The sequence below is a fragment of the Nyctibius grandis genome, chromosome 5, assembly GCF_013368605.1.
Source record: "Nyctibius grandis isolate bNycGra1 chromosome 5, bNycGra1.pri, whole genome shotgun sequence".
Lineage (NCBI taxonomy): Eukaryota > Metazoa > Chordata > Aves > Nyctibiiformes > Nyctibiidae > Nyctibius > Nyctibius grandis.
The window spans coordinates 72,508,392-72,534,484 of NC_090662.1; the positions used below are offsets into that span (position 1 = coordinate 72,508,392).

The 26,093-nt window shown below is 48.4% G+C and overlaps 1 protein-coding gene across 1 annotated transcript in view; it reads left to right on the plus strand.

The window, feature by feature from the left end:
- Positions 1–23,647, plus strand: part of WNT5B (Wnt family member 5B) — a 76,975-nt gene extending 53,328 nt beyond the window's left edge. The window contains exons 2-5 of the mRNA XM_068401417.1: positions 7,220–7,365; positions 8,106–8,353; positions 14,713–15,005; positions 23,077–23,647. Of these exons, the coding sequence (XP_068257518.1) occupies positions 7,220–7,365; positions 8,106–8,353; positions 14,713–15,005; positions 23,077–23,535 (1,146 nt within the window). The 3' untranslated portion in view covers positions 23,536–23,647. The remainder of the gene's footprint in view (positions 1–7,219; positions 7,366–8,105; positions 8,354–14,712; positions 15,006–23,076) is intronic.
- The last annotated feature ends 2,446 nt before the right edge of the window (positions 23,648–26,093 follow it).

Below are 26,093 nucleotides of genomic sequence, written 5' to 3' on the forward strand. Positions count from 1 at the left end.
CAATGATTTAACTGACAGGAGGCTATTGATCTGAGTCAGTCTGACACCAGTCCGTGAGCTACACCGAGGTGCTGAATGTCCAAGACAGGGCAGGAACAGTGCATCTCCCTGTTTCCCCTGGTTATTTGCTCCTGGAGAGTTAAGAACCACTGCAGCAGCAGCTTACCTATATTTTAAATACTTGACTTTCTTTGCCAGTCAATGTAATTACTACAGAGTATGGAACAAACTAAAAGGAATATATACGTGGAGAAAAAAATGAGGTCCAAGCCTGTAAGATGCAGAGACTCGGTTTGGGATGACTCCAGTGGGACTGGGGGAGCTAGACACCCCTTTGAGGAGGATGAAGGGTGCTGCATGCTTTGCAAGATCAGTCATCCAACTGTTTCCATCCCCTGGCCTGTTCTTAAATCTCTGTAGAGAAGTTGCTTTGACTTGGATTGCTTTCCGCTGCCTCGTTGCTCACACTGTGAGAGAACTTTGTCCTGTTATCCTTCCTAATCTTCAAGGAGGGCTGACGTACGTGCTCGTCACCACCATAATCTGAGTCCAGAGTTCTCACGCAAATCCTGCAGCCAGCATCATATCCCTAGCAGGACGAGGGCTATCCTCCTATCACTGCTTGAGGGGTCCGTGCCACGGCCAGCTACGGCAGGTAACAAACCCGCTCCCAGGGTTGGCCCCTGGAAAACAACTAAAGGAGGGATGTACTTTCTTCTTTTTCACTTTCCTCCTGTCTCATTCCCCTCTAAGATGGTTAATCCTCCGTCTAAACTTAACACTTGGGGAAGGTGTTGTCTAGATGGCCTTAGGGGTGGGACTCTTTCATTCCTAGAAACCCTCAATGTTGGGAAGCAGCAGCGTGGGCTTCCTGACCCTGCCTGGGCTTGTGTTTCAACCTGACCTCCTGTGGCTCCTTCGAGGAGGTCTGGGGAACAATTTCTGAAGAAATTTCTGAAGAAGAAATTGTTAGTGCAAATTAAGGAGATGGGGTGCCTGTTTGGCAAGTAAGCTGTGACACTGCAGGCGTGTTAAATAAGCCACTGAATGGTCATCAGAGGATAACACTTGGTACTTTTTTCAAATATATATGTAGTTAGTGATTCGTTAGATTATGACTACACATAGTGGAGCAGGTCTAATTTCTTATAGGGGCTTGCCCATGTAAATAAAGGAGGCTAAGAAGGTTTCAGTTTGTGATTAAAGATGATTTGCCGCAGTCCATAAACCCTGATATTCTAGCAGTCATGGGAACAAGAAGTGCAAAATTTGGGCCAAACATGTCTGGGTTCAGGTCTCTGGCTGTCGACTGAGGTCGCCAACATGCAAATAGAGTTTCCATGGAAGAGGGAACCAGATGGCCTGGATATTTTAGATATTTCCCTGGGAATATCATAAATATGGACGGTTTCCAGGCAGCCATGCACCTGCAGGGATGGGTCTTTGTTGCTTCCTTCTTGATTTTGAAAAAAACGATTTTGTTTCAGCACACGCACCTTCTGCAGGTACTCCACAGGTCACTGCTGAGTCTCTTGCACTTTTCATTGGGACATCTGGTGCTGGTCTCAGTGGATCGGGTTGGCTCAACACAGGGATTTAATCTGCTGTAAGAGTCCAACTACCATTGAATCACCTTGAGAGGAAGGAGGATCATGTCCAGGTTTATCTTTGGAGTTTGCTCCTTTTTTTTTGTAGTGGGTGAGACGGTCTTGCTCCAGGTGAGCTCACTGCCTGTCATGTGAAATATTGTGGCATAAATTACAATGTTCATCAGGATTTACATATATTCTGTATCTTTCGTTAATGAGAAGCTATTTTATTTATAGAATCACTATCCTTTATACCTATTCTGGTTTTAAATGGTGAAAATATTTAGTATCTGGCCTCTTTTGTTGTCTAATACTTCTGCTTTTCTTGCAACCTTCCTCCATTCTAGCTCTCCTTGGTGAGGCACTTCAGGGACAGCTGTCACTGGGTCTGCTGAGACTGGCAGGTATATCTTGGCATCTGCTGCACTACATGCCCTGGTGACAGTGAGACTGGATATCATTGGCCAAGGGAGTCATGGAAAAATGAAAGAGCAAGGTAGTGGTGAAAGGAAATCTGGATCTGTCAGCAGAGGTGACAGGTGATGAGATGCAGAAAAAGGTAGCACATGAGCACATCAGGAGATAAAACTGAGTGCATAAGTACCAAAAGAAAGAAGCAGGACATAAGCAGGAATAACCTGCCCTTCCAGCAGAGACAGACAGTGTGTAACAATTCAATGAGGCAAGGCAATGTCGAGACAAAAGAGGTGGACTTGAATGGCTGATGTGCTGGGATACTTTGAGAAGGTTTTATTACACCTGTAACACCCCAGCTGGATCTGGACCTATGGAGGTGACTCCAGTTGCTGTTCAAGTAATAATCACAATACAAATAAAATAACACATTTAGATCTGGGAATGGTGACACCAGCACAGCAACGTGGTGGTACGGTGCTGAGAGGGGGACAGGTGGGCAGCAGGGGAGCAGCACAGGACCAAACGAGTAGGGGGTGTTGGGATAAAAGCTGATTTAGGTTTCTGTGTGAGGGCTGCAATTTAGCTTCAAGGGATGACTTTTTTTTTCTTTTAATCTACACTCCCTCTAAAACTGGTTCAGCTGAATGGGCAAGTATGCGACTTTAATGAGATTCCTGAAGTCTTAGTAAGAACTGTGGTTAAAACGAAGGCTGGCTGCCAGAAGCAGATGTATAGCAGGACGTTACAGGACATCTCTTGGTGCTGTCAACCAAGAGGTCCAAGGCAGAGAACCAGAGGGCAGGGATTCGCTTTTGAGCAGCACGTGTAAACGCTCTTTCCTGGGTAATGCATCCCTACCGGCTCCGTAAGTAGAGGAGACTCCACTTCAGTGAATATTTTTTCCATCTTGAGTAAGTGTCTTACATCAGAGAGAGCAAGAAATGTTTCTGGATGCATTGGACATTGCGAGGCATTAAAAACAAGCATTGAACCACAGTCAAGTTGCAAGAATAAACAGGAACTTGAAAGAGGCTCTTGATCATTACAGGAAGAATGTATGTCCAGTTCTTCCCAGCCTGGGAGAAACTGGGCAAGAGGCAGAAATAAGGATCATTGGAGTTACATGGAAAGAGACTTATATTTTCTTTCAACACTCCTTATAGCACTCGATAAAGATCTGTGTCGCACTTGAGGACATCCCAAATTTTTGAAAAACAATAAGGATAGGACAAGGAGTTTGCATGAGTAACTCTTCTTTTCTAATTCATCAGGGCTGTCTTCCAGCCAGGGTTCAACGTTTTTTCATGGTCTGCCAAATCTTTGCCAATGATCTCATGGACATGACCTCCCATTCTTTCTTGGAGTCTTGCAGCTTCCCTGCAGGGACGGTATTGGGAAAGCGGTGATAGCTCTCCAGCTGCTCCGTTGTGACTTTGGAAACTCGTGTAAATCTGTGCTTTGTGCACAGTTGTCACCTCTGAAAATCAAACAAAGGCAAACACAGGTACTAATTTTGGGCAGCCAGGCAACACGGGAGACAGTTGCCTAGGGCAGCAGACTGTTGAATGCAGCAGAATGCCAAGGCTTCATGAAGACGCAGGCTTGCTGCCACTGCAATTTTCCTCTAAGAAAGGAGAAGCTAGACCTTTAGTCTGAGGGTTGAGATTCATGTTCTGTTTTCAGGTGGCAGCAGTCTGGGTGCAAGCATCAGGCCTGCAGCGCTTGAGCCGCAGTGTGGGTTCACTGCCGCTGTTTGAGCCAGGCCCACTGGAAGGGGTGGGATTAGGCCTTTCCCAGCAGAAGCAAGAGCAACACTTGGTTTTGGAATTGTTTCTATGGCCCCTTCCTCCCCTTCTGTAGCAGAAGTGGTGTGAGTGGGCTGCTGCAGGGGAGATGGTTTGGGATAAAAGTGAGAGTCACTTGGGTGGCGGGGGATGGACAGGGGTGATGGCCAGGAGGGGTGGTCTTCCTGGGGTGAGGTTGGGCTCTCCTGAATCTGAGACAGGGATTAACCAGGGAACAGAAAGGCAGGTGAGACCAGCTTTTGCCAGGGCCTTCCCAATACCTGTTAGTGTAGTGACCCCCTTCATGTCACTTCTATGGAGCCACCTCAAAATCCTGCTCACTCTTAGCCTTCTTCCCCTGAACCCCCTAAGTCCTGATCACCCTGCCAGCATCCCCGTCAGTCATTCGGGATTAGCAACCAGCAGCTCCTTACCTCCTCTCTTACCTGACGCTTCACTGACTCCATTCATCCTAGTCCCTCCAGCAGCTCTGCTTCACCCCACCTCTCATCCTCACAAAATTTCACTGACTTCTCACACCCAGCCCTGCTTTGGCAAACAACCTCGCCAGAGCGGTTTGAACCAGCCGTGCAGTTGGGCTTAAAAAATAACCCAAGCTTTTTATTTACAAAAACGAAAGTTCGCTTTCAAGATTTTGGTGGCAAGTAGAAACAGGCACAAGGAAGAGGGATAGACAGTATTCTTTGGACCACCGGCCAAGTGCTTTGCAGCTTTTGGTCTGGAAGGTGCTGGCTGAGGCTAAATCCCTCCAACAACACCTCACCTGCTATTACCACTTTATCTGAAGTCATAAACACAGACAGTGAAGAAATTATTTCCAGCACCTTAAAAAGGACTCACTTCCATAATTCACATCTTAACTCAATGGCAGTCACTCTCACCAGCAGCAGAATTTGGGTAGAGTTAAGAGTTTCAGACCTTTCCTGCTAAAGCATCTCCTTAGTTGCTGCCTTTGACAGGCTATTAGGTTGACTGGATAAGTGATCTTATCCCATATGGCAATTTTTGTGTCTCGTGTTTCAAAATAAGATCATTGCCTTGCTTGTGCTTGTTGGCGGCTGGGTTGCTACTAGCAGTATTCACAACACTTTGGTGTTGTTAATCACAGCTGCCTTTGAATATTAATACTTAAAATGAGATATTTAATTAATGCTGTATATTTCTGGACCAAGTTTTGCGTGAGCCTCTCCCAGGCTTTACCAGCTGGAAAGGTTTTCGTTTCCACGATGCCACAGCACCGGAGGTGGACCACTGGTCCAGCGCTGTGTGGTGGTATGTCCTTGTTGCCCCACGGAGTGCTGCAGCTGTGCACATGCGCTCGGAGAAGCTCACACGAACACGGACATTGACATCACCTGTATTTGTGGAAATGCCTCATCGGCTGGTGCTGTCTCACATTCCTGGCTGGGAGAGGCACCACGGCGGCTTGCCACGGTTTACTACTTCTTCAGAATCCGCGAGGAGACTTGGTGAGGGCAAAGCTTGGAGGTACACCTCTTCCATCGTGTCATCTATTTACGTGGCGCATGCCTTGTGTGCGTGTGCGAGACAGCGAGGGCTTTTTTTTTCCTCTGCCCTAGTTCTTCCTTTTGGCTGTGGTGAGATGGAAAGGTGGGACGCTCTCTTCTCTGCCAGCGAGAAGGTTTTCTATATCTGAGGCTGGCTTGGAAATTCTTTAGGTGACATCACACGATGTCTGTGCAGACTCATTGTTTGTCATGGAAAAGCCATTCATCCATACACAACTTCCTTCCTCCCCAGACTCCTGGAGATAAACTTTCCATTCTGTCTATTCCCTATAGAAACAGACCCAAAACATGTATGCGTGGCTACGCACACATACACCTCGCCATCCCTCCGTCACGCTTGGGGCTGTGGGAGGAGGAAAAGGGAGGATATAGAAGATGTGAATAAAGTCACCCTGTTTTCTTCAGACGTGGATCCTGCTGTGCCCAAGCAGTAAAACTCCCCTCCCAATGAGGTTCTGGGTCACACAAGGCTTTTTCTGTCCTGAGGCTAATTCTGGCACTCGCAGCCCCACATCTGCCTGCCAGGTGAGATGGGCCACCAGCTGCAGGTACAGCACATCTGGATGGGGGAGGAAGCGAAGCGTGCTGCAAACAAACACAGCAAGTCCACCGTGGTGGGCGCGAGGAATTTGATAAAAAATATACTTCAGCGGTCTGAGCTGCTGAGCCTGGTGATTCATGTCTCGGACACTGCTCGTGAGGCAGAGTGAAAGGCCGGGTACTTGCGGGTCTTGGACCACGTATGCTGTGGCCAAGACCTGGGAGCTGCTGGAGGGGACCCGCACGTTCAGCCTGTGTTCGGGGAGCTGCTGCCGCAGGGGCAGGGTCAGGGGGACATCAGGCCCGGCGAGGAGAAGGCTGTGTGGGAGAGGAAGGGGGGGGCATTTGTCTGTGGCGGAGAGGTGGTGACTGTGTGGCGCAGGGCAGTGGGACAGGACAGTGGGAGGCCGTGCCGAGATGGAGGCAGCAGCAGCAGCGATGTCGATGGTGGGCTAAGGCGGCTGTTTCCCTGCAGTGGGAGGCAGGCAGGGTGCGAGGAGCCTGTGTTACAAGTACCCGGCCGGGTCCGGGATGCCTGCGTTTGCTTTCTGCGGGTGTCTGGGGGGGGTGGGGGGGGTAAAAAGGGCTGAGGAGCTGCCAGATTGTCCCCGCCTTTGAGGTTCCCGGTGGGTCGAGCGGGGAAGGGAGAGGGGTGTTTGGACAAGAGGAGCCTTTGAAGCTTTTCTCCTGTCCACCTCCCCTGCCCATAAAACCATTAGGCTCTGGTGCCAGCCCTATCTGCGCTCGCCGCCGGCAGCGCAGCCCAACCGAGCCCCGCAGACCCCCCGCCCGGGGAGCGGGGCTGGGGCCGTGGCGTGGGGCCCTTCGGGAGGCCGTTTTGGGGAGGGGGCAGCTCATTTCCGAGCCGGTCCTGCATTACAAAGGCGGAGGGGGCCAGCGTGGCGCTTTGATGTGCCCCGCCGGCTCCCCGCACACCTGCGGCCGCAGGGCTCCCGCCACGGCCCGGCCCGGCCCGCGGGGGCACCGGCGTACCACGGGCCGCGGGGGGGGGGGCGCATCAAAGGCGGCCAAGCCGGGGGCTCCGGGGGTCCCTCCCTACGACCCTAAGGGCGAGGCCAGCCCCACAAGTCTCCTCACTCCCCCCGGGCGGGACGGGGAGGCTCCGTCGCTGGCAGTCGAGCCTCGGCAGCGCGGCCCCTGCCCCCGGGCCGAGGGCGGGCGGGAGGCAAGGCCGCCGCCGGAGCCCCCGGGAGGCGGCCGGCGGGGGAGGGTCCTGCGGGGGGGCGGGGTGGGAGGGGGCGGCAGCCGGGCTGTGCTTGCCGCGCCCCCGCCGCACGCAGGCCCCGCTCCAGGGCTTCTCCTCGGCGTTTCTCCGCAGGGCGCCCCGTCCCGGCGGCCGGCTCTGCGGGGGCTGCCCCAGCGCCGCCGCCGCCCGCAGCCCACCATGACCGGGCCGAGGCTGGCCCTCGCCGCCGCGCTCCTCTGCAGCTGCACCTCGCCGGTGGCCGACGCCAACTCCTGGTGGTGAGTGAGGGCACGGGGGAGCCAGCGGCGCCTTTGTCCGCCGCCGCGGGCCGGGGACCGGGGGCCGGGACCGTCCCGGGGCGGGCGGCGGAGCGGGAGCGGGGCGGCTGCCCTGCGCTCCCCGCGGGAACTTCCCTGCCTCCCGGGCTTCTTTCGCAGCAGCTCGCTCCTTCCCAGGTTCCCTCCTCTCACCGTCCCTGCCCAGTTTTTGGGTTCGTGGGACGCAGCCCCTCTGCACCAGGAGTTTCTGGGCTCCTTTTTGTTCGGGCTCGCTGAAATCCCGTCCGGGTTTTAGGGTGTGGGGGAAAGCGTAAGGAGAGGATGGGTACGGTTTCCTACGTGCTGCCAAAAGCCCTGGGAGCAGCCGCGGAGCCCCTTTCCCCTCAAAAGAGCGGAAAATATCCCTGCTTGAAGGCAGGCATCGCTCGCTGGCGGTCCGTAAAAAAGCAGCTCACTTTCTTCTTGCGCAGAGAAAGTGCTGAGCTTTCTCTCTGCCCCCTCCCCATCCCGGGTGTCCTCTGTGTTTAAACTCAGGTTACAAACGAGCTGTGTTTCTCCCGCTAAAGCCCTGGAAAAGCTTCGCATCTGGCAGAGCCGTAGAGTGAGGCAGCTGACATGAGAAATGCGCCCGGGCTTTGGGAGCGGAGTGGGGCTGGGCTGGGCTGGCGGGGAAAGGTGCCGGGCGTGTTGCGGAGGGGCCCTCTCCCTCCAGACTCCTTTGGATGTTTTTCTCATCGTAGGTCTTTGGCTATGAACCCCATCCAGAGACCTGAGATGTACATCATCGGCGCCCAGCCCGTGTGCAGCCAGCTGCCGGGGCTCTCCCCCGGGCAGCGCAAGCTCTGCCAGCTCTACCAGGAGCACATGGTGTTCATCGGGGAAGGGGCCCGCAGTGCCATCAAGGAGTGCCAGTACCAGTTTCGGCAGCGGCGGTGGAACTGCAGCACGGTGGACAACACCTCCGTCTTTGGACGGGTCATGAAAATAGGTAGGAGCACCCAGTATGGGGCAGGTGCGGAGCACAGGCTGGCTGTCCCTATGCGCCTTTCTCCCATTCTTCAAATACACATGCAGGAGTGATGAGCCCCATTAGCACCACTCCTAAAAGTGTCTTTAATGAGCTTTTCCATTCTGTGGTGTGCTGGTGCTGCCCGAGCACTGACTGTGTGCTGCCTGCGCCTGAGCGGGTGGCAGCAGTGCCACCTGAGCCTAGCTGGAGCAGCAGGGGGGACGGGGGGGACTCACACTTTCTTTGGGGGGACGCGGGAAGGTCAGGAAGAAGGGGGCTGCTTTTGTTCTTTGTGCTTGTTTAAAGGTAGGGAGGGAAGAAGCTGCAGCCAGGAACAATGGACCTGTGTTATCATTCCCAGCATCTGGAGTGCTCTCGGACACGCAACGCAGCCCTGAGATGTGGGAAATGTGGACTCTCCTGGCATGGGATCTTCCCCCACTCCCTGTTCTGCCACTTTCTGTGTAAACCTAAGAGATTTTTATAATTCCTGCCCTGCTGGCCCTAAGATGCACATTGACAGGCCATTGCTGCACTTGAATTGAGGTGTGACCCAGCTACATTGTCCCAGCTCCTTTTGAAATGCAGTCATCTGATGGCAAGAAACTGAGAAATCCGGGCTTGGTTTGATGTGTCCGACAGCCAGGACAATAAAGAAAAGGTGTTAAAACAGCAGCTTTCTCTCTCTCTCTCTCTCTCTCTCTCTCTCTCTCTCTCTCTCTCTCTCTCTCTCTCTCTTCCCCCCAACCCCCGCTCCCCCCAGGTTTTCTTTCCCACCCACAAAGCTGATCATTTACACTGAAGAATCCAGAACCCGCTATTTCTCGGTTGCAAGGTCAGGGAAAACACTTAGCAAGGGATGGAAAAAGACCTCCAGCTCCTGCACCCCCAGCTGCCCCCAGCATTGCTTGCACCTTTTTGGCTTCACTCTGAAAAAAAAAAAAACCGACATAGGCAGCAGGACACCAAGAGATGCATCTTTAATACCTCTGGGGCGTCAAGGCTATAGGACACCAGCCAAGTCCCATGATCTCTTCTATTTGATCCTGAAATTCTTATGTGTCATCCTGGAGAATATTAGGGACTTTTTTGTATGTGTTACTCAACCTTTCAGGTCCCTAATTCGGCTCACCAGAGCCATTCTAATTCCCCAGCTCATACTCTCAACAAATCCCTGCTCCTCTGGAGTGCTCCCCTGGGAAATGCCATTTCCTGAAACATACTTCCAGCTCCTGACACACATCCAAGGCATCTGCGCATCATTGATCTCTTGCTTTCTGATAGCAAGGGTGGTGGCCAGATGAGGCTTCATGCTGTCCCAGATTGTTAAAACTTGTGCTTCAGGGTATGAAAACTAAAATTACAGACACCAAAGGGAAAGGACAGAAAATATGCTTCCATCTCTCCCTGCTGCTGTCCCTCTCTCACATGTAATGTGTCCCAAAGAACGGGTTAAATTTCAGATCCCCAGAGAGGTCCTAGTGATCCACAAGGACACAAGAAAATAGGAATTTCCCCTTCTGGAGCAAACCACCTCTTCTTCTTCAGTACCTTCCTGCAGCCCCAGGTTGGTCCAGTGAGTGAGTCCACACCTGGAGAAAAGAAGTAAGGGTGAATTGAGAGAAAGCAAAGATCAGAGGTGAAGGATGAAAAGCAGTCAGGAAGGATCAGAGAGTGTACAGGAGGAAGGGACTAGAGTGGATAGTGGAAGAGGAAAGATTCTTCCTCTCTAAAATGAATTGGATCCTGTTAGTTTAGATTGGGAGTAGATTTGTGTTTTGATGAGGAAAGAGGTGGTGTGGGTATGTGATGGGTGTGTCTAGTAGTCCTGCTGCTGTTTGGTTTGTGTGTGCGTGCACTTGTTTGCTAGGAGTACTGTTGTATCTCTAGTAGGAATCTGCTGATGGTAGTGTCTGTGAGGTGACTGCCTGTGGTTCCCGGCTGTTTAAAAAACTATCGTAACAACAAGTTTTGAACCTGGGTCGTTTAGATACTGTGATCAGTTAGAGCATGGTCAGATGTTTATACTCCCAGCACAACACAGCACGGGAGAGAAGTAAGAAAAATGTCACCAAAGGTGGCCTGGCGTGTTGTTACAGGGTCTATGATGATACACTGTTGTTGTCTACATCAGTGATAAGTTGCTGTGGAGGGGAATGCTGCCTCTTCTTGTCTCTTAGTTCCACCTTCCGCTTTTACTTTCTTACTTTGTAATGAGACATTGCTCATCATTTCAGCACATCTATTTCCCACGCTGGGGAAGCAAACGAAGCCTTTCAATCTCTTAGGTTGTATCAACTATAAAGTCATTCTTCCCTGGGTTCACACTGTGCCTGTCTCCTGTTTTCAACCTCTGAGCCCCCATTTTGGATCACAGCCCTTTTTCTGTATGCTGTGCCAATGGCATGAGAAAGGTCTGGAGACCAGAATATCTGCAGGAGTGCAGAGGCATGCCAGGGTGTTGTGGAAAGGGGTGTACAAAGAGATAAGAAGGACTCAGAAGGTGTATAGTGTGACAACAACCCTCAGCTGCCCACCCAGCGATGCAGGCATGGCATATATTATATGATTTCTTGAGCTGCTCTAGATTGTGAGAGGGGAGGAGAACCTGCCCTGGCCAAGTCCAAAGCCTGGGAGATCCTCAGGAGAACGTTCACGTAGAAACCTGGAAGATTAGTTTCCTTTCCCCCTCGCAGAACTTGGCTCAGCTGGGAAACGGGAGACCTGGTCGGTCTGTGTTTAATCATTACACCTTCATTTTGTGCATTTCGTAGAGGTGAGGCAGTCCAGTGACACAAAGCTTTTGTAGAGGCATCCGTAGCACTGAAGTAGGCTGCTTTTTAGCATTGTTTTTTCCTAGTGTTTGTGTTGTCCTGAGAATTGCTCTTACCTTTTAAATGTGGTTTATTCAATAATGATATCTGGCAATGTACAAAAATTATCCTTCTGAAGTTGCTTCTTGTTCCGTCAATATAGAATTTAGACTGCATGTGTGTGTATATATATCTCTCTATATATACATTATTCACAGACGCATTTCTTCTACGTTTATGAGGGAGAGAACAGAGCGCCCTAAAAGGTCACGTTAGAATTTCCTCAGGGGAGGAGAGAAAATATCTCCTTCGGTGCAATCATAAATGCAAGGCTGGGCTTTCCAGGTTAGTGCAGTCATTTCTGGAGCCAAAGGGGTTAATGCTTCTGCCTTTTCAAATGAAAAGGAGAAAAAAAAAAAAAGTCATAAGAGAACAAAGAGAAATATTTTTCCTCATTTTTCTTAGAGATTGGCAAACTTTAGGGAAATGCTTTTAAAAAAAAATCAGTTGAAAACTTTTTCATCAAAAAAGTTAGAACGACACATTTTTATCATCTTTGTGTCAGTCTCCCCACCGGGGTCCCTTCTTCTCCCATCTCCTTCTCCTGCAGCTCCAGAAAAGCAAGCGGCGGGGACCAACGCCTTGCCCGGGTACAGCTCACCCTGCGGTGCGCCCCGAAAGCCACCGCGGCGCCGGGATCCCCGTGGCGGTGGCGGGTGGCCGGCGGGCACAGGAGGGCAGCAGAGCTCCGCGGAGCTCCGCGCCGGCGGGCGGAGCCTCCCGGGCACCGCGGCCCCGGGCACCGCGGCCCCGGCCTGGCCAGGGCACGGCACGGCAGCCCGGGGTGACACCGGCCTACGGCTCGGGAGAGAGCTCGGGCTGGAGCGTGTGAGGGGACAGGAGGGGGGTTGCTGCCGCACCGTCTCGGTAACCTCTGTTCACGTTTGCACAAATTTGGGGAGTAACACCCGGGTCCGTTTAGATGACGGAGCAGTGGTGTGGAACCGGAGTGAATTTTGAGACAATGAGTGACAACCCAAATACTTTTCCAAGGCTGGAAGGCGTGGTAGGAGAGCAAACTAGGGTACATAAGCCCACAACTGCCAGCTGCAAGTTTGCCGTGTGTTAGCGCAGGGTTTCATGCACACATCCAATCCCACCTCTCAAACCAAGCTGCAGTCTTCCAAACCTACGTCTAGCAAGCACTGCGGTTTGTTCTGCTTTGTGGGCAGCAAGGGGAAAAAAAAACCTCACTGTGACTTGCTTCAGCCTCTTCCACCACCATCCTCAGCAGCCTAAACTCCTTGTGCAGATCCAGGGGCTGCACATTGAGCTGATGTGCTGCTACATTTGAAACTTGGAGGTGGTTAAAATGTGGACAGTAAAAGTGCAAATCCAGTCTGTGCTTTCAGGACAGGGATCTCCATCAAGCTGTAAGGATGCTAAGCACCTGGAGCCATGCAGGCTCTGTTGCACAAGCTGTAACACTGGGAGGTCCTTTACTTCTATATTTTTTTGATCTTTATAGATGCAGGGAGTGCTCTACTTAATGGGGTGATTGGTGTGTCCACAGGGCTATTTCTGGGCAGGCACAGACTGGTGGGGCAAAACTGCACCATTGCGACCATTACCTTAAAACACCCATAACATGCAAAACAAACTAGATGAGTAAAAGCTTGATTTTAGTTGCTGAAAAATGACCATAACTCGCTTATGGGCTGGTTTCAGATGAATTACCGTAACTAGGAGTCACTCTTCTTTACCTCTTGGATCAAGAAGGTTTGGGGGGCATAGTCCTCTCCTTATGACCTGCTAGTAAGGCCCTCTCTTCTAAATTATATGTCACCTTGCATTCTATCAGCCTTTGTGCTCTACTCCAGAGCAGGAGCCCTTAGTGTACAACTCTCATTTAGGGGGGTAAAAAAAATCACAAGTCATTCTGCAAGGTAGATGCCATTCACAGCCTTGCCTTTGTCTTGGGTCATTACCACTAAGCTGGTGATAAGATGCTATTAATTACAGATTGTCAGCACATGCAAATTGGAACAAGAGCATACCAAAAGCATCAGCTCAGTCCTGCTGAGGGAGTTGGCACTGAGAGCCTTGTGGGCTGGTGACAAACTGTTCTTGGAGGATCTGCCCTCTGAAATCATTCAAATTTGCTTGAGAGCATTAGAGGGTCACCTCTTGCTGGGGTTTGGTGCAAGTAGCTCTTCACAATCAGATGCTTTATTCCAATTAAGCTTTGGCAGTTGTTCTCTTTATCACCTGGAGGTTTGGTGAGGCACACAATGACTCTGAAGGTGTCAGTTTAGCTATTTATTACATCGTGTGGTGAGAGTGCAGGTGTGGATTGCCTCCTTCTCCTCCTCATCCCCCTCCCCCCCTTCAGACCCACAGCACTCGCTGGTGCAGCACGCTTGGCCTCATGCAGTGTTCTGGCTGCGTTGGTGCCCTGGTCAAATTGGGGCTGAATCACTGCCAGGAATACACAGCTGGAGACCCGATCCAGCAGCTTGGCTCAGACTCTAAGCAGTATAGAGAATCCACTCCAAGCAGGGCAGTCTCTACTAAACCTGCTAATGGAAAGTCTTTTCATTTATTATTGTCTACATGGGAAAGTTTTACTCATTCCAGCACTACAGGTCTGTAGGCGTTGGGAGAGCCTCTGCCTTGATGTTCTGTGTAAAAATGGGTTTCCTTCAGTTTATCTCAAAACAATTCTCAGCTGACCTTATGTAAACCAAAATAAGGTTGATGAACTGAGGAGCCCATGAAAAGTGCTTGTTCCAGTTAAATGAAAACCGTTCCAGAGTGGTATCTGGCTTAACCAGAACACTCTTTCTGCACAGACCCAACCTCGTTAGTTGTTCTCAATGATTATTGGCAAATTCAGTGGCTGAGGCAGCAGCTGTATTTTCGGCAAGTGAATAACCCTCTTGCTGCTTGAAAGTTTCCTCTGGGTTAAAAGGAGAGGATACCAAAGGGTTGATCTGAGGGGAAGGAGACTGAGCAGTCCCTGCCTATGGTGTTGCTATTTCTTTTAAGCAAGGCCCAGAGTTTCTCAGGCTCTTAAATGGGCAAACATAGATGTAATAAAAATAATAACCTGTGAGAAGCAGCACCTACAAATTCATGAAGAACATGCTCTTCCCAAGAACATTCCTCCAGGCAACAGCAGGAATCTCAGCCACTTCCCTGGTGTGTGTCAGAGAATCAGATTTGGTTTTGATCCTGGTTACGCAGAAAATGCCAGCTCTGGACAGTCCATTGACTGGAGCTGTTATTGTGAAATGAAAACAAAAACGGGATGTAAGCATGTGTTAGGACTGTTCCCCTCTACCAGAAGGGGGTGGTGCCCTTGCGCTTGACCACCTATTCCTTTGTTCCAGTTAATTACGTGCACCTTCTCAGAGCACACCATGTCCTACTGTCCGGAGGCTGTTTGCTTGCTCCTTGCTGCGCATTGCGTTTGTTAAATGACATCTGTCTCTTGTTAATTTGCTTCTCGCATCTCTCTCACAGGTAGCCGAGAGACTGCTTTCACCTACGCCGTCAGTGCTGCCGGGGTGGTGAATGCGATCAGCCGGGCTTGCCGTGAAGGAGAGCTCTCCAGCTGTGGCTGCAGCCGGACCGCCCGGCCCAAGGACTTGCCTCGAGACTGGCTGTGGGGTGGCTGCGGGGATAACGTGGAGTATGGATATCGTTTTGCCAAAGAGTTTGTGGATGCCAAAGAGAGGGAGAAGAACTACGTGAGAGGTTCAGAGGAGCAGGCTCGCATGCTGATGAATTTGCAGAACAACGAGGCTGGTCGCAGGGTAAGATGAACACTGACCCTTTCCTCTTTCTCAGAGGCAGATTCAGAAGGCTTGAGATAGCTAGATACCAAATTACTTGGAGGTTTGATGAGGGATAGTCCGACGATGCCCCAGTAACTCCCTTGAAACGGTGTATGGTCACATTTTCTGCGTTTTTGTGAATATTACAGCCAATATTGACAATATCATACTCCAGTTTTAATGGCAGGCTTCCATTGCCAGCTAAAGCCAGTGAGTTTTTGGGTGTGATTCTGTGTGTTGAGATACTGTATGGCACATGTGTGCAGACATGTAAGCCCTTTCCAAATAAACTAGGTGCTGTCATGGCCCACTTTCAAGGCTTATGTCTCAGAAACTGGCTGCCAGAGCTGCCAGAGTGACAGGCTGGTGGTGAAGAGGAGAATCTGTTGGCATGTAACATCTGCTGCTGTTGTTCAGATTTTGGGGAATATAAGGCCAGAAGCAAACATCAAATCAGGCTACCTGGCAATCTCTGAAATTTATGCTTTGCTCAGTTACCTTGGTATTGGGCAAAATAAATAATTTGCATCTAGGTGACAGACATTTTCTGAGAAGATAAACAGTTTTTGATCTGGAGACCCCTAGGGATGGAGAATCCATCACTTCCCTTTGTAGTATGCTACCATCATTAATCACCCTGTTTCAACACTGTGCCTCATTATGATTTGAATTTATCTGGCGTCAGCTTCCAATCAGTTCTTTTTCTGCCTTTTACAGCTAGATCCAAAAGCCCCTTAGTAATCAGAATTTCCTCTGCATAGAAGTATTTATCTACTGTAATTTATTCGCCACTCTTCCTTGACAAACTAGGTTGAGCACTGAAGACTTTCTCACTTTCAGATATTCTCATCAGCCATCAAATCATTTTCACGTCACTTTAGTGTACCGTTCCAGTCTTCCCATATCCTTTAAGAAACTGGATACCCAAGTAACATGGTGGGTTCTGGTATTGGTCTCATTGATGCTGTAAACGTAGGTGAAGTTGTCCCCTTTGTATGCGTTCAGTGTATGCACGTTTGCTTTTTACACAGTTACTCTGTCTGTGATTAATGGCCTGGAAGGTGTAGCATCATTCATATGCGGTGCAACTGTGTAATCCTGCCTCTTTCCAAATGTAGAACAGGAATACTTGAACATTTGTGCCTTTTCCACAGCGTGTTTAAAATTTTTATCATTCTTCCCTAGCAGTGAGCTTTTCTAAGGTTAATTTTATTTCTAATGCATCTTAAAAAATCCTATTCAGTGTATTTAGCCTTGCTCTTTTACATATTCTTAACTAATATCCTTAGTTTCTTTATCAATTTTCTAGCCTTTCTAACTTCTAATTATTACTGCATTATCTTTCCCTTTCCCGTGTACATCTGTCTTTTCTGCGTGTAATTTTGGCTTCATTTTGCCACTGAAGAATGTTTGCTCTGTTTTTTTTGTTTGTAAAATGAGTGTGTCAGGTTGAAGCATTGCAAATACTCCATTCTTCTTTTGCAAGATCTAACTGGGGTAAATTTGCAGTAGGTGGAAAACTGTGGACTTGAAAGCTGTAGAACTCAGTGGGTTTGGGGTTGGGGTTTTTTTTGCCTTGGAAGGGCAGAGGGTCTGCATTTGCTTAGAAATGGGGGGGCATTCCTCCACTGAGTAGTAGCCTGAAAATTATATTCTTCTCTGCAGTACTTGCTTTGAACATCTATGTCTGGAGTCAGCTTGGATTACTACAAATAAATACCTGGCTAAGATAGGGAGTGAATATGTTATGAGACTTTTTAACAGCCAGTCCTATTGCCTTGAGGGATCCAGAGACAGAATATGGCCAAGAGTTTGAGGCACCAGTTGAACTGTAGTAACATCTGTATTAGAAGATCAAGTCAGAAGATACTTGCTCCATGGCATGGGTAAAACACTACCTTGTCTTGTTATTCCTGTTATATGGGCAAGAATCCAACTGAGGTGTGATTTCAGGTGATGATATGGTTTTAGATGGAAGAAAGCTTTGCGCTGCTTTAAGGATAGAGCTAAGAACAGTTATGTCCTGCCTTTACTACAGTGCAGAAAGTTGTTTAAATTGTGCTTGGAATGCTACAGTGCCTGTGCTTCTTTGGACTCCATAGACAAGCTCTCAAGGCAGTTTCTGTGTCTCCAGTTAACCCAGGACGTGGACAAAAGCTTTCCAAAGGGCCCAGCGAAAGACAATGTTATTTCAAACCTGGTTTTTGTAGACTCTGTAGAACAGATGGCTGTAGGAAATAACCTTAGATTAAGTGAACACAAGTCATTTTAGATTAAATTAAATGGAAGCATAAACCAGTGTGTAATTAAGCTCGTGGATTTCAAAGAACAAACTCAGATAAACTAAGGGAGCTGGTTAGTAAACTCAGCCGAGGAACTCAATGTGGAGGAGGTCTGGAACTTTTTCAAGTCAAAGATGCTAAAACCATTACAATTCTGCATGCCAAGCAAGAGGAAAAAACTTATAGGAAGAATATCCAGACCTCACTGAATGAATAACTACCACAGGTAAACTGTTAGGAATAGACCAAGAGCCTACTAAGAATGGAAAAAAAAAAAAGAACCGATAGCAAATAAATAACGAAAAGCCCTGTCTTAGAGGTCAAAAAGTGTAAAGATGAAGTGAGAACAGTAAAAAATCACACTGAGTCAGACCTTGCGAAGGGCAGTAAAATAAACAATGAAAGTTTTTAAACTTTGTGAAATTGGAGGAGATTGGAAGAAAGGAGGCTGCTAGTCAATGGGGATGGGGATGAGACTAAAGGCAGAGTACTTTTTGTCCCCAAAGTAAATGAGTGCTTTACTTGAGGCTTCAAGTCAGAATGGGGGACATTGCTCATGGGGAGGGGTACCATATGTCTGCTGCATAATAGAGATGTCTTTTTCTGTCCTCAACACTTCTGCCTATGGGAGTTAGTGCTCAGAGTGTAGATTTTTAAATCCTCCTGGGACTGTGTTTTTTGGGGGAAGCCAGGCAGGGTGCCCCAGGGGCAGGCAAGGTCTGTCACAGTAGGCAGTGGCCGATGGTGCTGGCACCCTGCGGGATGGAGGAAGGCATGAGGAGGCAGCTGTTGTGTTCAGACAGGTAGAGGGTACTGAAGTTTGGGGCCAGCAGACCTGGGATGGGTGGGATGGTACAGGGAGGGGAGTTTGGGATTGGGTCAAATGATTCAGATGGGAGTCAAGTGGCAGCAAAGGGTTGGAACAACGGAGGACTCTGGAGTAAATGAGAGTGGGGCTTTGGGGTGGATTCAGTGGATGAAGATTTGGGGGTAGCGAGGAATGGAGATGCTGGGATTGGGAAAGGAGATGAATATGAAAGGATCTGGATGGAGATGAGACCTGGGGTGGCTCTGAGATGGCATTGCTATGGGTTCCAGGGTTGTCTGGTCAGGGTGGTATTTGGCCAGTACAGGGCAGCCTTTCCTCTCGGCTTTTAGACATATATTAGCATGGGAGCAAGGGAGAAGGGCTGGAAATGGAAATTATCACTACCAAGGTGGAAGCAAAACTCAGGTAGCGTAAAGCTGTCTAGTAACAGGGAGTGCCCACTTTCTTTCCTGGCACTCTGAAAGAGCTGGCACCTGGCAGCACAGGCAGCATGACCTCGGCAGCGCTTACAGGAGGACCTGGGGGAACAGACATCTCAGAGGAAGAGGCAAAATGGGAAAAAAATGGAGAAGAATTTCTCAAAGATGGATCACACAATAATTTAGAACATTACTGATTTCCTAAAAAGCAAAATAGATCTGATAGATCTCATTTATCTGAACTTCTGTGAGACATTTAATGTATTTCCCATGTGAGAAACGCTTGGTTAGATTGGGAAAGATAAGGAAAAATGCAGCAGCTATGAGATGGACAAGAAACTGGTTCAAGGAAAGATGTCAGTAAGTTGTGTGAAAGGATATATCTTGATCTTAACAGAGCTTAATTAGCAGAGTTCTTCGAGAACTTGCCTCAAGACCAACACTTAGTATTTTTGTTTCTCAGCCTTAACACAAGAATTAGGAATGGGCTGATGAAATTTGCTGATGATGCAAAGGTGGCGGGTGTTAGGAACACAGAGGAGAAATGAAATTTTGTGCAGCAGCTAATGACATCCCAGAAAACAACATTAAGACCATCATTTGAGGTCTTGTATAAAAAACATTTTTAGTCATTATGAAACGAGTAGAAAAGAATTAGTCGCAGCAGTCAGCTGCGAAGGTGGTAAATATCCTATAATGTACTAGGGAAAGTCTTTTCATAAAACATGGGGGAATACTAATGCCAGTGTATTAAGCTCTCGCGAGGCCCCAAAATATTGTATGTCCTCATATTCCCAAGCAAAATGACCTCAGTCTAGAAAAGGCTTGTTATGGCTGACCCAAGGGATAGGAATCTTTTCTTAAGAAAGTGGGCTAGAATAGCTTGCCATGTTTAGCCTAGCAAAGTGAAAGCTGAGAGAGGATATGACTGATGTCTGTGTTAGTGGGAGAAATAATAGGGAAGGAAAAGTACTTTTTAAGCAAAAGGCCAATTTGGCACAATAGCAAATGGGCATAAAGTGAGTACATTTAGGCTGGAAATCAGAAAGAGATACTTTATCATTGGAATAGTGATCAGAATAATGGTGGCTGAAAACCTAATTGCTTTTAAAAGGGCACTCTATACATTTAAGGAAAATATTATTTTAAGTGGTGCCTACAATAGCAAGAGATCATACTTAATAACCAAGGAGGGCCCGTCTAGTCCTACATTCCTGAACTTCTGAGATTCTGGTTTTGGAAGTAGGAAGGTACACATGCCACTCCATACTGCTGAAAGTCGGTGCTGAAAGAAAGGAGTACTGGAGACCCGTCAGTGAGCGCTGCTTAGTGACCACCAGGTGCCATCCCACGTACAGCCTTGCCCCACTTTCCTAGCCAGTGTTTCAGTTGATGTCTTCTGATTTCTAGGCAGACTTTTGGCGTGTCCCCTCGCTCAATTTCCTATGGGTGAGAAAGTTCTCCTTGAACCCTGAGGAGCGCTGGTGGAAGGAGAGAAGATTGTCCCTGCTCTCTGTGGTTCTCGGAAGGAGCTGAGAGGGAAGAGAGGGGACAAGAGGTCTTTCATCTTTCAGGCAGTCCTGACCCCATCACCCCTTCACTCCACGTTGGAGTCCTTGTGGTGGTGGCTCCTGGCTTTATTGCCCTTGTTTGTTTGTCTTTGGCTGTTATCTCAATATGTCTTTCCTTCCATCTGTCTTTTTCTTCCAATTGGTCTCCATTACCCTCTCTTATTTCCTCCTGTTCCTTATCTGTTGCCCTGTCTGGCGGACTGTGGCAGTCAGCCCTTCCGCGCTGTTTACCCAGTCAGCATATGGCAGGCTTCAGTCATCAGTCACTTGAGCCTGTGCCAGAAGAGCCTGGAAGGGGGTCTGGCTAATTGACCACATAGGAATTCCCCATTAATTTTCTTCCCATTCCCATTCGTTCAACAAAAGAATTGGAAGAGAACTTGGGCTTATGGGAAGGGGCTTTAAGCCTTTCCATTAGAGGCGTTTTCAACCTGTTTAAGTGGCATGGCCATCGATCAGACCCTGCCCTCAGAACTGCATGTGAGGTCTGTTACTCTTTACCTTGACCCGAGCCCAGTCATAAAGGAATTCTCTGATTTCCTCTGCTTTCTCCCCGTCCGGGCAGCAAAGGGGGAGAGCGGGAGAGCCATTTAGTGGCTGAAGCTATGGTTACCTCTGCAGGACATTGATAGTGGGAGCTGCAGGGGGCTGAGTGGCACCATGCTCACCTGTGATAACTGGTAGCATTCGCATTCCCCAGCATAGCTACTACCCACATGGGCCAGATGTTTTGAGCATCAGTTGCTTAAAACCAAGTCAGAGTGAACTCAGTCCCATGACATTAACTGAGAGGGATCAAGTTGCTGTGTTTTTCTAAAGGAACAAAGCCCGGGATTAGGAAGAATCATAATACTTTATAAAAACACATGCAAGGGCAAGGGAGGCATGAGTGGCTTGGGATTTGACAGAACCATAACCAAAAAGTGCTAACAGAGGCTTATAACAAGCAGGCTGGCAATGCAGTGAGGATATAGTAAGTGTCTGGGGCTTGGGAAATTCAGCTGTAGCTCTGTCTGGTACAGCAGGAATCCTTAAGTAACAGTGTGGTTGGTCCTCTGCAGTTGTAGTTCAATCCAAGACAAGTGCTTAACTCCCAGCCTGTAGCTGTTACATTGCGCTGTGAGGGATTGCCTCAGTAAATTGAGCTCCGAGGAGCAGAACTAAAGCTTCTCTGTTTTAAGTATTCACTCCATTGACTTTCTTGGGAGCCTCCATGTGATTTAGCCATTAAGCCAAATTGAATCTTCACTAGCTGTCAAAAGCACTAGACGTTAGTTAGACCAGGAGCAACCAGTTGTTGTAGGAGAACTCTGACCTCTCGCTGCTGGTCCAGAACGTAGTCGTAGGCAGAACGTTTTGCTTGCAGTATGCTCAATTGCCTTAATCACCTACTCCTTGGCAAGCGAATGCAGAGAGCTGGGGAGCTTTCTTCTGTGTCGGTGAGTGAGGCAGAAAAAGAAAGCTCAGTGTTTGGCTGCTTTCTTCAGCAGAAAACCTGGCTAGAAGACATATCGCTGTCTCCTTCAGAACATCCTAGTTTTTTTCTCATGTTCCTTGATCCCCACCAGGTACAGCTGGTGGTAGTTTTGCAGCTGATGCCAAACAGCTCTGCTTGGCACGTGGCATCTGGCAGAGGCGCTGCCCTGCAAACGTGCAGGGTGCGGGATGGTAGTGGCAGAACAGATGTGAGCGTGATGGTGAGAGCATGAGGAGCAAGGGCTGGGCGGGGGGTAAGCTGCTGTAACGCGGAGCAGCTCTGATGGCGTGGGGATGCCAGGTCTTCGCTTTGCAAACTGTCAGTGCCTGTGAGTGCTGATGGGATCTCATGTAGCATGAGGTTTTGTACCTGTCTCTGAAATTAATGGAAAGAAGAAACCCAGGCTGCATTTTCATTTATTTCGAGCTTTGTTATTCTAGAATATTTTTCAATATTTCTGTCTCCTCCCAGCTAGTGTGGGGAGGAGGAGAGTAACCACCGTTATCCTTTACATCAAATACTTGCTCTGCACAGGGTTTAACGCTCAGTGGCCTGAATTTTCAAGACTATTTGTTAATTTTGATGCCGGATTTTCAGGGGTATGATACATCGACAGCCCCTGCAGACTCCTGAAAACGTAGCTGAAAGTGTCTCAGAACAGACAGCACGGAAAGCTTGCGTTTGCTGTTTAAAACGTGGGCCCTTCTATGTGGCGACAGTCCTGTTAGTGCGGGGAAATGTGTGGACAGGAGATGGCGCAGGTTTGCAGTACGGGCTTGCAGCTCAGCCCGGCTATTCAAGGAGGGGGCCTGGGTAGGACCTCGAGGAGAGGTGAGCTGCTCTGCTCCGGGGTAGAGGTGTTCATCTTTCTCACTGCCACTGCCACCCCTGCTCGCTCCTCTCTGGAAAGGGATGCCTCCTCTGGACGTTGCCCCTGAACGAGCAGAGACGGAGGGAAAGGGTGTGGGTCCATGGATTTATTTTGAAAGGATGCAGATGTATCCCTACGATGATAGCGTCGGTTCCTAGGGCGGGTGGTAGGAAACGGGCAAGTTCCCAGGTGTTCCCTTTTTCATAGCTCTGAAGGGAAGGGAAAAACATGCAATACCACGGTGGTCCATGAGACTGGGGGAATTTCCAGAGTCCACACGGACAGGACTCCTCGCCTTCTTCTTTCCCCGCTCTTGACCCTGCCGTCAAGTCAGAAATCTGCCAGGGGAAAAGAAGGTGGGGTGGGGAAGTCGAGTTTGGAGGCAACGTGACCAGAAATAGAAATATTTAGGGAACAAGAACACAGCAGTCGCAACAGGAGGAAGAGGAGACTTTTGTCTCTCTTCTGAAGGGTGAAACAATAGCAATTGGGGGATAATCAAAGCAGCTATGAAAACGTGATGAATTCATTGTAATTAAGCCAGCTGCCAGCGCAGCAAGAATAATTGCAGCTCTGCCTGATTGCACTCCTTTTCCCGCAGGCCGTGTACAAGCTGGCGGATGTAGCCTGCAAGTGCCATGGTGTGTCGGGCTCCTGCAGCCTCAAGACCTGCTGGCTGCAGCTGGCTGACTTCCGCAAGGTGGGCGACCTGCTGAAGGAGAAGTACGACAGCGCTGCTGCCATGAGGATCAGCCGCAAGGGCAAGCTGGAGCTGGTGAACAACCGTTTCAACATGCCGACGCAAGAGGACCTGGTCTATGTCGACCCCAGCCCGGACTATTGCCTGCGCAATGAGACCACGGGCTCGCTGGGCACCCAGGGCCGACTGTGCAACAAAACCTCAGAGGGCATGGATGGGTGTGAGCTGATGTGCTGCGGACGGGGTTATGACCAGTTCAAGAGCGTCCAGGTGGAGCGTTGCCACTGCAAGTTCCACTGGTGCTGTTATGTCAAGTGTAAAAAGTGCACAGAGATCGTCGACCAGTACGTCTGTAAATGAAAAGAGCCACCAAAGCGACAAATCTATATTATATAAATCTCTATAAATATATTTTATATTTGTATAAATAAACAGATGATGATAATAATTAAATAAGCTTATTTAAGAGACATTTTGGTTTTGAAATTTCCCCCATCAGGCCGGCTGGTTTGCCATTCCTGCAGTTCTGCTGGGGAGTTTGTCTTTGGGTGCATCTCCTCTTGGACGTTTCAGTCAGGGTGAAGAGGCTGAGGAGGTGCTGACAAAGTGAACTCCCCCCTGCACACAAGCACGCGCTATTTCGTTACAGAAACAAAGCCAGCGAGAAGGAGAAGAGTGGCTTCTCTCTGCTCTCTCATCAGTAAATCTCAGCATTTTGCACAGTTATTGCACATCTGAAATTACAGCCAGACATGGGTGAGTCCTAGTTATCTGAGTTTCAAATCCTGCCACCCCACTAAACCACTGGGGAATTTGGAACCAATTCTTGGTCCCTTTAAAGGGCTTTGTCATGTTAGAGGGAAGGTTAGCCAAGGCTCCTCTACAAGAATATGGCTTAAAATCCAGAGTCCTGTAAACCGTTCCTGGATGCTGCACAGACCACAATGTGGTGGAGGAAGGCTTACAACCTGCTGTTGTAAAGAAGAAAGGTGTGACGTGTGGCTGACCACTGAAGAGCCTGCGAGTCTCCATGAAGCCAGCACCTAGCTCTTCTGTACTGCCTGGGCAAAGGGGAAGTCTGTCCAGTTCACACTACAGGGCTATGTGCATGAGGGAGATTTTTTTTTTCCTTTCAATCCCATGCTGAAACTTAATTTGTCAATATACAGGAGAAGCTGCCGGTGCCCAGGGGTGTTTGCAAAGGCAATATATTTCATATTTTGTCAATAGAAGGGAGCATTGCACACACACGTGCACATGACTGCATAAGCACTCCTCATACTGCTGCTGGTTTTCTTCTTTCAAGTGGATGCAGGTGGTCACCTTGTTCAGCTCTATTAAATCCTCCTCATCACCATCCCAGCTGTATAGTTCAACATTAAACACCCATCAATGACATTTCTTTCCCTCTGTTGCTTGTGTATACGTGTGGTTTTTATTCTTTGGGTGGGGTGTCTTTTATTTTGCTGCTCTGTGTTTCAGAGTCCAGGGGCTGTGTTCTTCCCCACCGTAAGCTGACCACAGATACGTTTGCTCCCAGAATGTGGGCGTATGTTCACTGATGGAAGTTTTTTCTGTGTTTTTCATTGGTAATAAAAGAGTATAATAAAATTGTACTAGGGCAGAAAGCATTACCAAAGTCTGCTAATCAGTCTTACCATGTTGGAATTTTAGTAGAATCCAATTCATAACGCAGGGAACAAATGCTGTTTCTAGCACAAGACATTTCCTGTGCCTCTCAGCATCTGCAGAGTTCATTTGGAGTCAGAACAATCAAGCCAGTCCCAAAAATATAAGGGTTTGCTAATATACATCCTCTTTGTTACTGACATTCCGGGGTGTTTTTTTTTTACTGTAAATTTTAAAATGTGCAAAGTATGCCAATAAGCAAAGAGCCAATCATGAAGATTATTATTTTTATATTAAACCTCTGTTTCTCATAAAGCGTTGGAGTTTTACGGATTCCACCATTTCAACCACCAGAGAAGAATTTATGTGTACCTTTCATACTTCAAATATTTGAGGACTCCAGAAAAGCACAAGGAAGAAAAATGATGTTTAATAATTAGGAGCTGTTGTTTTTTTAAACCAATGTGTCCAGTTTTTATTTTATTTTTTTTAATCCAACAGGCAATATATTTGCTGGCATCCCAGAATGCAGTTTCTTGGAATATAAACAGTGGCCTAGATTTATTTTATTATATAAAATCCAAAGCCAGTGGTATTGTAATTCAAAGTAACGGAAATAGTTTTCCATGCATGGAAAAAATGTGAGTGCAATGGCCTGATCCAAGTCCCATTAAACTTCAGTGGGAGCTGGACTGAGCCCAAGATCGGATCAAATGTGTGAGCTATTCACTCCTGGGATATTATACGTTTCTAGCCCAGTAATAAAACTTACTCTACCTTGGATACATCTAAAAAAGACCTTTCCTCCCACCACCCTCACCTCATGTTCTTGTCCATCCTTATTGCATCAGTACTTAAAGGTGTCAGCTATTTGTATATGACACCCTCAGGCATTTTTAATGTGCCTAATTAAATGCCAGATGATTTCATTTGGCCTTCCCGATAAAGACCGCACATTCAAGGGAGTCACAACTTTCCTTGCAGTTTGGCACCACAATTAATTTTGTGGGTGTAAACAACTTTGGGAGGGCAAAAGTTGGCGTTGTCAGGGCTACTGGGTGTCCCTGGATATGTCCTTCTATTTCCACCTAAAATTTTATCTGGCTGGAAAAAAAGATGATTTTTGGCCTTTCGTCCCAGCACTCCAAACCTCTGGCAGCCTGGTTGGAGCCCACAGTTCCTATTGGACTGGGACCAGATAGCGATAGGAGAGAAGTGACCATTGGATTTCTTTCCTTCCCCCGCCCTTTTTTACAAGACCTAGGTTTCAGTCTTCTCGACTTTCTGGG